Below are 15,960 nucleotides of genomic sequence, written 5' to 3'. Positions count from 1 at the left end.
AATCTTTGAAACAAAACAAATCCAGACATCACTTTTCAGGTGGGATTGGTCCTTTTATTGGCAGTCAGTGATTGGCATGAGACAAGTACACACCGGCTACAAGGTAGAGTTTGACGTTGACACATGAAACATAAACTACAAACCAGTTGGACAGTGCCCTCCATCCTTCAAATGGAACATTCGACATTAAAAGTTTACTTTACATTTACTGAACTATTTCCTGTTTTTAAGTGTAATCCCTTCAGCCAGGTCTCTTTTTTGTTTACTGCTCAAGCTTACAGGAGGAAATCATTGCGTTCGGTTTCATAATTAGAGTCATTATTATAGTTACGGAGTCGGACACAAGACGAAACACCAAAACAACAACACAAATAATTACAGCAGTAATCAGACATTTTACTGTTACAAACACATATAACCCACACACTTAAACATTTATTATATATCTGGGTGATGCAGGTATGTTGTTTGACAATGATCCTTTCAACAATCATGACCCATATGGTCAGCATTTCACTTTAAACAGGTATGCGTTCAGCTTCACCTTTGTAAATATCTCTCGTTATAAATGTACACAAAGTATATGCTATGGAGAAACGGAAATATATATAAAAAAACAGTCCCCTTAAAGTGCTTTGAGTCAGTCTAACTTAATCATTATGTGCTACTGTAGACAGACTATAACCAATAGATAACAGTCATGGCTGTGTCTCATAACGAACACAGGGCCACGGAAGTAAGCTATCAATAAATGGAAATGACAACATGTTTGTAGAGACAAACGGCAGTAGGACGGGCAGCACTGCTCGCTGGCCAATATTGACACTTGGCTGTGGTGTCATAAATGCACTGAAACACTGTGGTGATGACTACAACAGCTCAATAATTACAAAGAGGTGAATATCAAAAAACAATCAGTGACAGCTACCCATTGTTGAGTCCTACCTGTTGTCTTCTAAGATTGCTTTGTTCACCAAAAGTGCACAAAAATAGCCCGTGGAAACACAAGAGAACCATGTTTTGTGTCCTCATTTAATTCTACACAAGGGCTGCGTGGGTATTCACAAGTGGACATTTGGAAAGGGGGGGAAAACGCAAAAAGTCTTGACATAGCAGTTTTGCCGGCGTCACGTGACGGGTCGTCGGCTGTATAGTCTGTTGAACTTGTGTCATAGCTTTTGTTGAGAGATTAACAGAGAACACACAATGTGGAGCTAGGCCCTGCCTGCCAGAGATAGTCTCAGTCCTGGTAGAGAACCCAGAGGGACCCTCTGTTTCCAAACTAACTCGAGTTCAACTTTAGCCACCGCCGGGATGCTACTACTCCATCCAACCAACTGATCTAAAACTCCTTGGGATTGGCTCCTCAGCTGCCACTATCAGAGAGAGAGAGAGAGAGAGAGTGATAGAGGGGGGAGAGAGAGAGGAGAGAGAGAGAGAGAGAGAGAGAGAGAGAGAGAACACCGATTCATTAACTCTTCCAGCCCCCCTCCAATGAAACCGCACCTTGTTCCCAAGAGCACCATCCACCAACACAGTAAGTCGGCCGTCATCACTTCACTTTGGTCTTGTGTGGGTTAACTCAGAGATGGTTAGGAATAGCCTGGTAGCTGTGTTGGGACGAGACAATGTGGGCACTGGTCTCCCCTTGTGCCTCAAAGGGTGACTGGGCTCGTGGTGTGAGGGCGAGAGGGCGAAGGAGGTAACGGAGTGCTGTGGGACGACGTCTCAACCACAGCTGATAGAGCCTCAGAGCGAGAGTACCCCATCACCTCTCACAGTAGTGAAGGGTGAAGTCTTTGGAGAGCTGCTTTTCCCCTAAACTCCACGGCTCCAGCTCAAACTTGTTCCCCACGTCATCCTCGTCTTCCTCCGCCTCTTCCTCCTCCTCTTCTTCCTCCTCGTAGAGGCTGGGCTCCTCGATGGAGGTCTCCAGGTGGTAGGAGTAGGGTTGACCCTCTGTGTACTCGTAGATAGTTGGTAAACTGCTCTTCAGGCTACAGCGCCGGCGCAGCGCTACCAGCAGCGGCTGAGGCATGGTAAAAATATCCACGTTGTTGCCCAGGTCGATCCAGGCCAGGCTGGAGAACATCTTGGGGTCTTTGAGCATCTCTGTGAGGTCTTTGATTATGGCCAGGGTGAGGCGGTTACCGTTGAGAGCCAGGGTGCTGAGCTTGGGCGACGATGCGAGCAGAGGCAGGAGAATCTTCAGGTTCTCGTCCTGGAGTTCGGTGAAGCTGATGTCCACGGCCACCACGCTGTCTCTGTTGCTTTGGAGGTAGAAGGCGACTTGCCGGACATCGCGGGTGGACAGGGCGACGCCTGATAGGTCGATGGAGTCACTGGACAGCTTTTTCTGAAGGGTTGTCTTGAGACTGTTGAGGACAGTGAAGAGAAAGAGAGTGAGATTACTTAGGTGACTCTTTGACAATACACAAACCAGTTAAGGTTTTCGATGTGGGGTGAAAGCATGTGACTTGGGAACAAGGCCATGGTTTTATGTTGTGTTTCCTGTGCTGTATAAAGGAGGGGGTGACTGGGCCGGCATGGAGCGGAAGGCTGACACAGAGACTACAGCATGGGGATTTACTAGTGTAAACAGAGGAGCCAAAACATCCGAACGAGCCAGCAGCTTGAGCTTAAAGCTTTGACGGCCAGGAGCACAGAGCTCCTTACAGCACAGGGCCAGAACAGTTTGGTACTTAACAGATAAACTATCATGTGTTTTAGAGAAAGATAAAATTTGAATAGAAGCTACTTGGCCACTTTATATATCAGGCCGGAAAGGAGGGAGATTATTCTTTTGGAAATGCGCTGTTGAGATGATGTTATTATCTCCACCAAAGAATTCATGGTTTCTATAATGCTCCTTTTTTAGTTAGCAAGATGTTTTGGAAACTTGTTGACAGAGTTTGGTTACATTTGGTGAAAAGTTAGGGAAAAGGAACAAGTTAGTGTTTGTGTAGATCTGAAGTAGTGCAGGTACAGGAGTTATTTTCCTAACATTGCCAGCGTAAATAAAGCAATTTTAACATTTCTGTTATATTCTGATATGGGCGGCTGTGGCGTAGTGGAGAGTAAGGTAGTTCTCCAATCAGAGGGTCGGTGGTTCGATACCCGGCTTCGGCAGTCGATGTGTCCTTGGGCAAGACACTTAACCCCAAGTTGCTCCTGAAGGCTTGCCATCGATGTGGACTGGATGTGAATGAATGTTAGTTAGAGTCTGATGGTGGCACCTTGCATGGTAGCCTGTCATCAGTGTGTGAATGGGTGAATGATATGTAATAAACTATTGATTGTAAGTCGCTTTGGATAAAAGCGTCTGCTAAATGACTGTAATGTAATCTAATGTAACTACTGCACTTACTTGATTGTGGGTAACACTTTATGATCAGGTTACAAGACCTAAGTAATGCTTCACTAATGCATAAAGTACCATGAATTCTTGTTTCTCCTCATTAATAAATAATTACGTCACTATGACTTTATGTGTTTGTTAAGAGTTATAATCCTAACTTGATCATCTAATAGTTACTTCATACATTCATGTATAGCCTATGCCACCAATTGAGCTGGAATGATGTTACATAACACATACAAACTTTTCATCACCTTTTCAGAAAGCAAAGGGCGTGCGAGTTTTAGAAAATTGTTTTATCATAATTGTTTATGATAATTGTGGCTTGTTAATTAAGTGTAGTGTAGCAAAGGAGACAATGGTGCACTGAAGACAAAAACAATTAGCAAGTGCTGACAAATCAGAGGAGAATAAAGTGAGAAAGAAATTAAAGATGAATTGTGGTATCAGGAATAGGATTGTGGCATGTCAACATAACATAATATTGTTTCTATTGATTAGTTGGGTTGTGCAGCAACATGTATATGTTTTCATCTGTCTACCAGTTTGATGAAAACAGTTTCAAATACAGTGTTTTTGAGAGAAGGCATTGTTCTGCTTACATAGAGGATGATGCCCTTTTCTATGTAACTGGATTCCAGCTAATTTGGCAGCATATAACTGAATATGTGAAGTAACTGAATTAACATCAACCCCATTAACTAATGATCCAATAGTGTTCACATAAACACATTGTGACTTCATCAATTTTTTATTTCATCATCATGACTCATGCTTCAGTTAAGCACACATTTTGTTTTTAAAATATAAAAGCTGATTATTTACCAGTGTGTATTTCAATGCTGATTATACAATAAGAACCACTTTCCATTATTAAAATAAAAATTTTAGAAGATTGTGCACTAGGCAGCTTTCTTGTTTTATATGGATGATTTTTGCGCAGTATATTGAGGTGATTTGTAAAGTAAATGACAGTCATGGAAGAAAAAACTGTATTCAGTGTGTGAGTAGGGATTGATATGTGCAGGAGATCTGTGTGTTTTGGTACATGAAGTCATAGCACAAGGTTTTGTAAACCTTAAAGCCCTTTGAGGATATGGTGTAACACGAGCAGGATTTGAGGATGAATGTGAGCACAAGTAATACTCTTTTCTGCAGCGTAAACTATTGCTCTACATTGCAGCTGAAAATATTTGTGCATTATTTACAACACTCCTTCCCCATGGCCTTTTGTTTCCAAAAGGGCAAGGGATGTGTTGTCTTTAACTTGAGCTGTTACTGAAGTGGCCTGTAACACTGATTCGGTGTCAGAGTGAATTATAACATCCTCCAGCGCCCAGTGATTTACTCTGACATCCACTGCAGTACCTGTCACTTGTCATGCTTTAGTGTTTTTTGGTCCCGTTGAAAATGGATGTGCCCTGAGCAGCATGGACTGCTTCAATTTGGAAGCAGGTGTTGGATGAAGAGCACAAACGTCATGATTTGGAACATTTCAAAGTGTAAACCCCACTCATGCAGACAAAAAAAGGGAGCTAAAGGGAATTTAATCAGCCGTTGAGCACAAAATCTACGAGATAAGACATTTATCAAGACTGATCTATCTTTATCAAAGTCTTGTGAAGCACAGCCCTCCCCCTCTCTATTGTCTGGCCTTTTATATGACAGAGCCCTCAACTTCTCCAGAGGCACAGAAGTCCTAATGGCTGCAGCCTGGCAGTGGCTCCCTTCCAGGTGTGAATGGGTTTTCATCACACAACTACTTCCTTTGTCATACAGGCTCATCATTTTGAGCTCAGGAAAAATGGATGTCTAAGTCGTCCTCTCCGGAAGACTCTTTCATCTTTCCTCCAGATTAATCTGACACCAGAAAACAAGGGTGTCACTGAATTTTGCCGTCTTTACATCAGCAAGAACTCTGGCAACGGGGTTCTGTTTTAATGTTAGAAATTGGTCATAGGTAAGCGATAAGAAGAGATAAAAAAAAAGAATACATGTGTATGAAGAAAAATCACATTTAATATATGTTGGTAAGTAGATGTCCTAAGCAGCACGCAGAGAGAAATAGTTCCTCCGTGGACCACAATAACTGCTGAATTGAAGCCAGTAAAATCACAAATGACATCAACATTTTAGTAATAGTGGATGCTAGTAAATCTACATACAATATCATGAATTCTTAAAAAATATCCATCGATAATCCATTAAATTATCAATTAATGTGATGTGTAAAATTAAGCTGTCTAGGTATTCCCGCTTAAACACTGAGGAAGCACAGTGCGTCTCTTGTCTCGACGTGTGGCTCATCAGTCTCTGTGTGTCATTGATTTAATATAATGAGGCAGCATTTAAATTCAGTCGGCGTAAATGTTATTTATTTACATGAATATGTATAACTGGAGTGTTATTTGAAGCTAATTGAGATGTGGGGAAATGTTATTTTGAAAAATAAGAAAAGAATGTTAAATATTAAATGCATTTGTTGACAAGTTGGTGGGTGGAATTTAAACTTTAAATGAGTCATTTCCAGGAGTTTATTTGCCCCTTGCTTTCCCCCGCAGGCTTCTATTGCATTGCTCGTGTCTTTTTGTTTTCTGCAGAGTCATTTACGGTTTGCTCTATTATTAATATTAGCCCTCTGATGGCTGAAGCTAAACTGTGTAGCAGAGACACGAGATGAGCAGTCTAATCACATCTGCTCACTGACATTTCATTTAGATTTTGAATTCATTTGATGATGCATTATATACCTAAGACTATAGAGGAGTGTGCTACAGTTACACACAGACACACTCACACTACTGCATTGTCCTTCATGGTGCAGGGACTCCAACCTCACAATTCACAGTATCAATAATCATAAATATCGCCCCCATATCTTTTTGTTTGATGTTTTGGTCCAAGGCACATCCTGAGGAGCTGGACTGACCACTTTGTCCTTTCTGTATTTTATTCTGTATTTTCCTGAAGGTGAATCACTCAGTAAAATTACTAAAGGGCCCTGGAGGAAGCTTAAACATGCCTTTTATGCTACAATGCTCAACGTTTATTAGTGAAAATGAGAATAGGTGATGTGGAAACTAAAAAGGGCAGGAGCTAGTAAAGGGTAGTTTTAGTTATTTTGTTTCTGAGCGTTTAGATGGCAATGGAACAAAGTAATTACATGGTCAGAAAAGGCTGATGAGAAAGGAAGATAGTGGTATGGAAGCTGAAGAGAAAAAAGGTCACAAAAGTGGTTCTGATTTTTAAACGCTCACATTAAATTACCCTTAAGGTGGGAGCGCCTCGGCAATATTTCTGGGTCGCTGTTTCCAACATTTATAGCAAAACCCAAATAAACTAGTTAGATAGATTAACAGGATGATTAGTGAGGTTCAGACATTAATTCAGTGAGGCATTTCAGTCAGAAATATGTGTGCAGTCTTGAGAACGGCCAATGTTCTGTGCTAATGCTGGATAATGAAGGGATGAACAATCCGGTGGCTTTAAATTGGACTGAGCTGTTTCTGTTTCCTCTGAGAACAGAGAAATCTCTCAGAGGTTGGATTGTTGCATTTTTGCACAGATGAGGGCAGTTTGCCTGCACAAAGATGGAAGTTAAAGGGGGAATAAAATACACCCTAAAACAATACTTTCTTATAAATGTGGACATTCGAATACTTATTGAATGCAAGAATAATTCAATATTTGGGGAAATCGCTTTATCTATTTTGTTTAGAGAGAATTAGATGAAGAGATGGATACCACTCTCATGTCTGTGCGCTAAGTATGAATTTACAGTCAGGAGGCGGTTAGCTTAGCACAACGACTGGATACGGGAGGAAACAGCAGCCTGGCTCTGTTGGAAAGTAGAAAACCTATGGAAACCAGATATTTGTGTTATTTAGTGAGCTTTACAGGTGCTGGTAGGCAGATTTTGTTACCTTCGGACAGAGCCAGCTAGCCTAATTTCCAGTCTTTATGCTAAGCTTAGCTAACCGTCTTGTGGATGTAGCTTCATATTTACAGAACAGATATGAGACTCATTGATCTTCTCTTACTTTAGACAAGAAAAATAAATAAGTCTATTTCCCAAAAAGTCAAACTGTTTCTTAAACACCAACATTATCTGAACATTTCCAACACTACGGGACCACACTGCAATACCATACACTACGACCTGAGCTGAAATGCACTCTTTCATATCAATAAATGGAAAACTTACTGTGCAGCCAGGGAATATTTTTGTCAGAATTTAAATTATTACATGGCTGCTTTTATTAAAGTGCTGAAGCAGAAAAAAAGTCTCTCCAGTCTCACAGTACGCGGCAGCCTGGCCCTGTCTCGTCTCTTTCTAGCTGTGACAGGTATTTCTAGTCAACGACAGGCGAAGCTGTCAGAGCTCACAGCATATTCTGTGGACTATTAATATTCTGTTTTAGGGTGGATTTTTGTTTTAATGATTCATGTTGCCCCTGCTGTCTCAGCCAGTGTCAGACTCTCTCTCTCTCTCTCTCTCTCTCTCCATCTGAAGGTTCACGAAGCCAACAACATCACTAAGTAAAAAAAAAAAAAGCACCCTCAGTTAGGAATGAAGCAATCGTATGTATCTACACATTTTCAGAGACGCTATAAATGTCAGTTAAATCTTGTGTCTTTCCTCTTCTGGGCTGAATTAAACATCCATGAGCGCCACAAAGCCCCTGTTTGTGCGGTTTATAAATTGTGTCCCGACAGATCCCTGCAAATATGTCTTCCCTGTCCTCTGATACTGTGTGTTAATACCTCAGACTGACACATAATGAACCTGTATCATCCCACTGTGTTCCTATTGTCTTCTCCATAGTGAGATTATTTTCATCTTCGGAAAATGAATGCATTATATGCGGCGTCTAGTAGGCTGTAGAAAAAGCAATTACATGAGAAAGAATTATGATAGCCAGTTTATGAATAGGATTACGAACCAACACCTGGGTGGGCACACAAAAAACTATTTGTACACAGGATAATTCTCTGTGCATAATTTGCACATCAAAAGGAATTTAGTCTTTCATGAAGAGGAGCATAATTACATTATAATACAACCCTCCCAGCTTTTCTTAAGCAAACAGATGGGCAGATTTGTTGCTATGCCACTTTTGAAGAGAGAGAGAGAGAGAGAGAGAGAGAGAGAGAGAGAGAGAGGCCAGTGGCAACGTATGTCCACTGCACGGACCTCAGCACTTGAAAAAGAAAGATGACTGACAGCTGTGGTAACCATGGCGTTCCCACCAGGTCAGCCTGTGGCCAGCTCCGTCCTAGTTCAATGACAGCTAGAAAGATGGAAATCTCTACAGCTCGACATGGAGCCGAGCCCTGCTCTCTGTTGTGCGTAGCTGCAGATTTATTACAGACTGGGTGTCTGGACAGAAGGGCTTACCAGGCCTGGGATTTCCGTCTGGACATGCTCTGCCTCAGCCACTTTGAGTGCGGGGTCAGGTGGTAGATCAGCTGTCTGCAAATCTTATCAGAAGACTTTATGGTGTCTGCATCCTGTAGAACAGTGCAGAAAGATAATAAAAATGGTATTCGGAACAAAGAGAGACCAACAGTAGTGACACAGCAGCTTTCAAAATGAGATTTTGTGCTTGTGCGTTCAAGAGGAAACATCCTTGCTATGCATTATTTCACACTTTCTGGCCTTTGAGTTTCCCCCATTTTCTAAAACGTAACCACCTGTAACCATAAAAGCTTTCACATGAACAGAAAGGTTTGTTATTATTTGGGGCGCTTTGAGCTACTCCTGAATAAAACACAATTTACCTGCCTTGTTGGAGCAAGAAAATCTAATCACATGCGGTGTGCATCGGTGGGGCAAAACACAGGAAGTGCACAGGATTTTAAAAAGTCACTGGTAAACACGGGTTATTTCAGTTCATTAGCCATAATGTGGCTGCTGGTGGCCACTGGCTACATCAAAATAATTATGCATTCACTGTTGGTTCTTAAGACATACTGAGCAATTCATTTCTTTCTGTGCACAAAACACAGCTTTTTTATTTAATGTGCTAGATCATTTGATTCCTTATCACTTGTAATTTTGCAGATAAAGGGGAGATATCATGCAAAACTGACCTTTTCAGTGCAAATGTAAATATATTTGGGTAACTGAAATAAGTCAACCCAGTTCCCTCGCCTTCGGACCATATTTTCCCAAACATATGTCAAACACAAACTTTTTTTGAGCCCATTTGTGTTGTGCCATTAATTACACACATGATGTTTGTCAATTTAAAAGATAATTTTAATAGTCAAAAAAATCACTTGTGGTGGTACCTTTTAGTGTTGTGTGAATTGCTCAGTGAACTACATCTACATGTGTTGTTATCTAGCGAATCTTTGTGACTACAACCCGGTACGAAACACACGGGAATCGTAGGTTCAGCGAGGGACATCAGTAACTCCAATTTGTGGTGTGCAGTCTCTCTTATTGCATATTTTCAGAGTTTTGTACAAAATTAGACTTTCCTTAAGTGCGAAATTATCTTTTAAATTGACAAACATTCTATGTGTAATTCATGGCACAATGCAAATGAGTTCCAAAAAAAACTTACATAATCTTTCCAAAATGACATCCTATTTTGGTCCATCGGAAGGGGCTGGACTTATAACACCCCTCCATCTGAGTATCTCCTCCCATCCATTAAGAACAACCTTTGCAAAGGTGCCCCAAAATGATCTACCTAGCCAGCTGGAGCAGCCTGGGAAGTTTTCGAATGTGGGACTTAAAGACAGAAACCCAAAATACAAGAATCTGAATATGAAAATGACTGTGACAGGAAGGAGATCTCAAGACGTTCTTCCACAAAGTGATTTGAACCAAACGGCAGAAGGAAAATAAGAGAACCATAAACATCTAGGATTCATATTAAATATATGTTCATATATCTAGCTGTTCATAAGTAGGCTGCAGACACACTACACACTAGACATGTGTCTGCAGGGTTTCTTTTAACCATCCGTCTCTAGAAATGCAAATGGATAACATCCTCAGATTTCATTTTCATTGATCTTGCTTAACAAAAGGAAACCATTGGGGGAAGTATTTTTAGGCGAAAGCTTTGTTTTGCTGAATACCAATTTCAAGCTGGATCTGTGTGGATACTCAGCGTGTGTAACGCAAAGGCAGAACAAAGTAAACTTACCTTCTTAGGACACTGCATCTCTCGAGCCAGGCTGAGCAGCAGCTCGTGTGAGATCGGGTCCACCAGGTTGAGGAAGGCGGCGTTTTTGTATAAGATGTCGTTGAGCGAGGTGCCTTCCAAACCAAGATCCTACCAAAGCAGACAACATGAGCAAGGTGAAAATCATAAGAAACATCCTGCGATAATTATAGTCAGGTATCTAAAAGTGTGACTTTGGACCTGGGGAAAAAAATGCATTAGTGATGGAAACGGGGCCTTGCTGTTCCAAGGGCAATGTGACTTGAGATGGAAAGATAAAAGAAGTGTTTTGTTTTAAATATTCATTAAAGGAGACAGGAGCTTTTTCATCTACAGTAGGAGATCTAGGGGGAGTCGCAAGGAACGCTGCGTTTTGGCATATATAATAACACCATGGCATCAAGCCACACATATCCTAACATGCCACAGCACCAACAGTTTGCAATGTGGTTTTTGAAGTAATCTTTCCATACTTTCAGGAATATGCATGCTCCACTATGAGATGAGACTGTTCTACTATCCCTGATCTCACCATACCCTCTTTGAAAATCTCAAAAACGCATTTAATCCCCTGGCTGTATCTCTCTAAACACAATTCTTGGTTTAATAATTTCTTTTGCCTCCTAGAAATATGGCTGTGGGAGTAAATGTGATTCAAAAGTTTATGCAGCACATGAATAAATCTGCAAAGAGGTCAGAACTGACAGCTGTCATTGCAGCTTACTCATAACTATGACAAATCCAAAAGGCTCTGCTGTGAAAAAAACAAATCAAACCAACTGAAAATAAAGGATATTTCTGATGACCTTTTGAGTGTGGCGAGACGAGGAACAGTCAGTGGTGCAGCTGTGTGAACTGAAGTGTAATCTGCCATCATCAACACGTCCTTCCCCAAGGTCCTAACGAGGCAAACTATGACAAGCACTTGTACAGCCCATGCAACTTTAATGAGAGAAGCAAGCGTGGAGTGTGCACACGCCTGCATCCAGACGCACACGCGGTCTTTTCTCACCAAGACAATCGGCATTGATTGTAGTAGACATCTTGAGTGGGAGGCTGGCAGCTCCACATTACTGGCTCCCCTTTTAACAAGGGCAACAGTAAACAGACTGGACCCAAGCGGGGGAGAAGCTGTTTCTGCCCTTCTGAGAAACAAGGTATAAAAATATCTCTCTTCTGAGTTTAGACACGATCAATTGTCATGTACGAGCGTTGTGTGAAACCATGAATCCTTCCCCATATCTGCAGCGGAGCTCACATCTTTTGTCAGATCTGGAGCAGAGCTCACTGTTACACACGCCATCTAAATCTGCCACGAATTCCCTTTGAGTTCGGAGAACAGAATCTCTCAGATATCTGTCTGCCATGCTGGGTGTAAAGATAAAGCAAGGCTTATTTAATGAAAGTGGATCTCATTTGGAAGGAGCGAGCCCATGTCCCCTGTGACGTGGCTGTCATGGACCCGAGGCCAGCCACTTTATCTCCTCGGCTTGATTAAGGACGTTCTACTCTCTCCTGTGTCGAGGCTTCGTGGTGATTAACACAGGATTGGCCGACAGCTAAAAGACAGAGGGGCGCCTGAGGTCAGGAAAACAAATGATATCACCAGGGCTCGCTGTCACATCTTCAATACACCTACATATTTTTCTACAAGCGTTTATTGCTACATATCCCACAGCCGGTGAAGAGACAGCTTTGAAAACAAACCTCTAATTAAGATCCAAGCTTTTTTACTCTGTATAGTGGAGCTAGACTTTGTGTAACATATTCCAGGTCACGACAACGGCATTACCTACTTATAAGTACAGTCACGGTCAAGAGAAGACTGCATTAAATATACTGCTACAAGAGATCTTTAAAACAACTGTGGTTATGCCTCTGGGTTTTAGAGATTTTTCCTCAGGCAAAAAGCAAAAAAACATTAGCAAAAAGAATATCACCTAACATCACAAGGTTTTCACATGACTATAGCACGTGCACAACAAAGACACTATCAAAGTAATGACAGCAGTCTATATTTTTATCTCTGTGACCTTTTTATAGGCCTAGTTAATAAAAGCTTTATGAGAAGAATCCTATTTTGTACGGTGGAACACAGGACTCCAGGGCTTACATTGTTGCTGCTGGACCACAGGCCATTACCGAGAGGAAAAAGAGATAGAGGGAGACAGAGAGAGAGAGACAGACACATTTGTAGTGGAGAGGGATGGAGGGGGCAGGTCTCTCTAATGGGAACGTTAGAATAGCCTTAAGGAGAGCTGAGACTCCGGCTGTAGTGGAGGGAAACAAGGGCCGATTTAGAGAGGGTGGTGAAGGATGTGTTTTGGCTCTATTTGAGTTTGTTGATCCCATCCACAGGCAATGAAATGTCGGGATAATGCAATGGCCGTTTGTTGGTTGGCCATTTGATAATTTACAGTGCAGGTCATTGCGTCAAATCAAATGACAACATTGAGCACGGTTACTCTCAGTGAGAGTGAACAATGTGGTGAGTCACAAACTGTCAGCCACTGAAACAGCGTGTCACAGGTGCGACGCTCTGCCAGCGGCCTACTTTCTATAAAAACAAAACAAATGCTTCTGGAAGTGGCAGAGTCACCTCAAGGGGGCAAAGAGGGGTGAGGAGGGCTGGGGTCAAAGGTCAGAGGTCAGAGGCTAAGAACCTGCAGGAAGGAATTAAAACACCTGTGGAACTGCACGATTTAGGGACATGCAGCACACACCAAAGTGCAATCACATCTCCTGCTTGTTCTCATCTGTTGCTTTGGGGTGTTTTGGAGGATGTACGGCTGCGTGAGCATCAGTGCTGGCTTGAACAAGTAGGCTACAGTATGTAAACAGGTCTGACCTCCAAGAGGTCATCTATCTTACCTTCCTCAGTAATTTGAGCACGTCGGTTGCCTGCTCTATCCTGCGGTCACGGAGCAGCTTCTGGATCTCTTTGATCCACGCCACTCTCCTGATGTACGGGCTGTGGTTGGTCCTCCGCAGCATCCCGGGCAGCTTGTCTGATTTCAGCATCAGCGCAAACAAAAAGTCCCCTCCGCCTCGGCTGCTCCTGTCGCTCTCTCCGGAGCCGTCTGCAAGCTTGCGTCGCTTTTTGGAGAAATTCTCATTGTCCAGGCTGCTCTGCCTGCTCAGTCTGGAGCCCATGGTGTTGTTGTTGTTGTTGTTTTTTTTTTTTACTAAAGATGCGGGCGGCGTTTTGTGTTGCAGCTCAGACAATAAATATTACAAAAGAGGACAAACCCATGATCAGCCCCGGTTTTGTAAGATGCTCCTCGGTGGTGGAGGGTGGAAACAGCGCCGTGTTGTCTGGCGCTGCGTAGCTGCGTTGATCCGGCGCAAAACCTCCGACAGTCTTAATTTATCACCACTCTCTCATGCACCCGGCACACATTGCTATTTTGATTTCTTCCCCCCGCCCCCCGACCTCGGGCTACGTGCTCTTGGCTCGGATGCTGAGGATGCTCCGGCTGCTTCATCCTCCGGCTGCCTCCTTTTTTTACGCTGCTGTTTAGGTTGGAGCAACGTGGAGCGTCCGACCAATCACAGCATCCCGTGCCCGTTACGCATCTCTCTCCTCCAAGGCTTGAAACTCCACTCTGCTACAAGCAGCTACAAGGGAGTGTAAAAAAATAATAAAATAAGTCAATGTTGTTACATCATGCGAGACATGCACAAACAAGTCACTACAGTTTCAGCTTGTAAAGACTCTTGTTTCTTATTCATCCAGTTTCCCAATAATTTGTCATTGGCACAGTACCAATATGATTTTTTCTCTTTTCCAATCCTGTTGTCACTTAGCCAATGCACCAGCTGTCAAACCCTGTTTGCACTTGCCACAACTCCACTAAGTCACTGTCATTCTTTCACCAACGTCCCGATGTCCCAGAGTGTGTTTCTGTCGTATGAATTACTATCTTGGTCCCAGGAAGGGTCATTGATGGGAGAACGAAATAAGCATCCTGCTACACAAGAGCCAGCTCTCTGTCAAGAGACATCACAACAACTTCTCCTGCACTTTAGAAAATGAAATGTTACTGTAGCCTACACATAAACATAGCTTTTATTCTTCCTGGAATTCAGTCGTATTTAATGGAGATTTGTAATGTTTCTATTTGTATTACCCATCATTGTGACTTGAAGGACTTTGATACTAATTTTACCTTATTATCAGATATGACATGTTTACACTCTCTTATTAAGTTTTCCCCTTGCAGCACCACTGTATCTTCCCTGTAATTATGATAGTCTGGCGCCGTTCATTTAATGAATTCTCACCATGCTATTAATTGGTTTTGTCAAAATTTTGACTCTCGAGGCAATGCTGATGAAATAACCTATTCTCAAAACACATGCTAGACATAAATGTATTTCCTGCTCTTATGTTGTTAGATTGTGAAGGGACATTTTGGTTAAAGTTGGTAATGAAAATATATATTTATCCAAAAGGATCATCAGTGCACTCAATGCTATTAAAGGAAAGTGAGAATCCAATGTCTGAGTGCTACAACAACTGGACAGAGCCGTGTTCCCTATCTGGGATCCCTATCTGAGGGGTTGTGAGATGATAACAAAGGTATACTCAGTCTGTACAAACAGCTGTATAATATCCTCTGTGGCTCTGGAGGGAGAAAAACAGCCCAGATGATGTCATAAGGATGATGTCATCTCGGCTTGTGATTGGGACCTAAACATTTTAAGAGAAAACTTGTGATTCAAACTGGAGGTTTGAGAGACGTGGGCTAAAGAAGCTCATGAAAGACGTCACTGGGTTGAGTGGTGGGAATTGTATGATCCTAGTTTTTAGGAGCTTGACCCAAACTACGGACTCAAATCAGAATACCCCGGCCTCTGCTGCTTAAATTTTGCCCATTCTTTAAAAAACATTTCTCTTTGTGTTTCTACTGAAGCCCAGAACAGACAAACCAAGCACTGCTCTAGATTGGGACATTAACGTTTTACATCAGCCGCCGTAGTTCTACTCCTTACGGGCTTGGCACACAGGAGAAGTTTAATTTGGTTGCAATCTGCAACCTCAGCGCAAGACAACTTTGATGATTAGTTTTTAACTTTGTACCTATTAAGATAAGTCAATAAGCATTAATCTGTAAATGTGCTAAGGTTAGCCAGCTGGCAAGATTAATTTGCATTCTTTTGGCAAGACGTTCTAAATCCAATTAAAAGAAAGGTTATAAAGTACCAACATATGGCAGTAAGATATGAAAATGACACCAATGGAAACAACATTCTCAAGATAGCACACAAATCATGAAGAGCAACTGTGAGCAACAAAACATTGCAATAGGGCTGTCTTAATTTAAGGGTTGCTGACCATGAACCACAACGTATAGGTGCAGCACACACAACCGACTCTGTCTATGACTTCGTATCATTAAAGGACTGCAGCCACCCATA

The 15,960-nt window shown here is 42.1% G+C and overlaps 1 protein-coding gene across 1 annotated transcript; it reads right to left on the bottom strand.

The window, feature by feature from the left end:
* Positions 1 to 1,768: 1,768 nt before the first annotated feature.
* lrrc75ba (leucine rich repeat containing 75Ba) lies at positions 1,769 to 13,692 on the bottom strand. Its single transcript, XM_054611652.1, has 4 exons — positions 13,411 to 13,692; positions 10,522 to 10,650; positions 8,757 to 8,869; positions 1,769 to 2,375 (listed from the first exon to the last, which is right to left on the bottom strand). Exons 1-4 carry the CDS (start codon positions 13,690 to 13,692, stop codon positions 1,769 to 1,771), a joined length of 1,131 nt encoding a protein of 376 aa, XP_054467627.1.
* Between the last annotated feature and the right edge of the window lie 2,268 nt (positions 13,693 to 15,960).

The sequence above is a fragment of the Anoplopoma fimbria genome, chromosome 13 (genome assembly GCF_027596085.1).
Source record: "Anoplopoma fimbria isolate UVic2021 breed Golden Eagle Sablefish chromosome 13, Afim_UVic_2022, whole genome shotgun sequence".
Taxonomy (NCBI): domain Eukaryota; kingdom Metazoa; phylum Chordata; class Actinopteri; order Perciformes; family Anoplopomatidae; genus Anoplopoma; species Anoplopoma fimbria.
This window is presented reverse-complemented; position numbering and strand designations above follow the sequence as displayed.

Bases quoted from the DNA above. Each gene is read 5' to 3' on its own strand.
- lrrc75ba (XM_054611652.1), bottom strand. From the start codon at position 13,692: ATGGGCTCCAGACTGAGCAGGCAGAGCAGCCTGGACAATGAGAATTTC. The intron at 10,651-13,410 runs GTAAGATAGATG...CTGCTTTGGTAG, and splicing joins TGCTCAAATTACTGAGGAAG to GATCTTGGTTTGGAAGGCAC. The intron at 2,376-8,756 runs GTAAGCCCTTCT...TGTCCTCAACAG, and splicing joins AGACGGAAATCCCAGGCCTG to TCTCAAGACAACCCTTCAGA.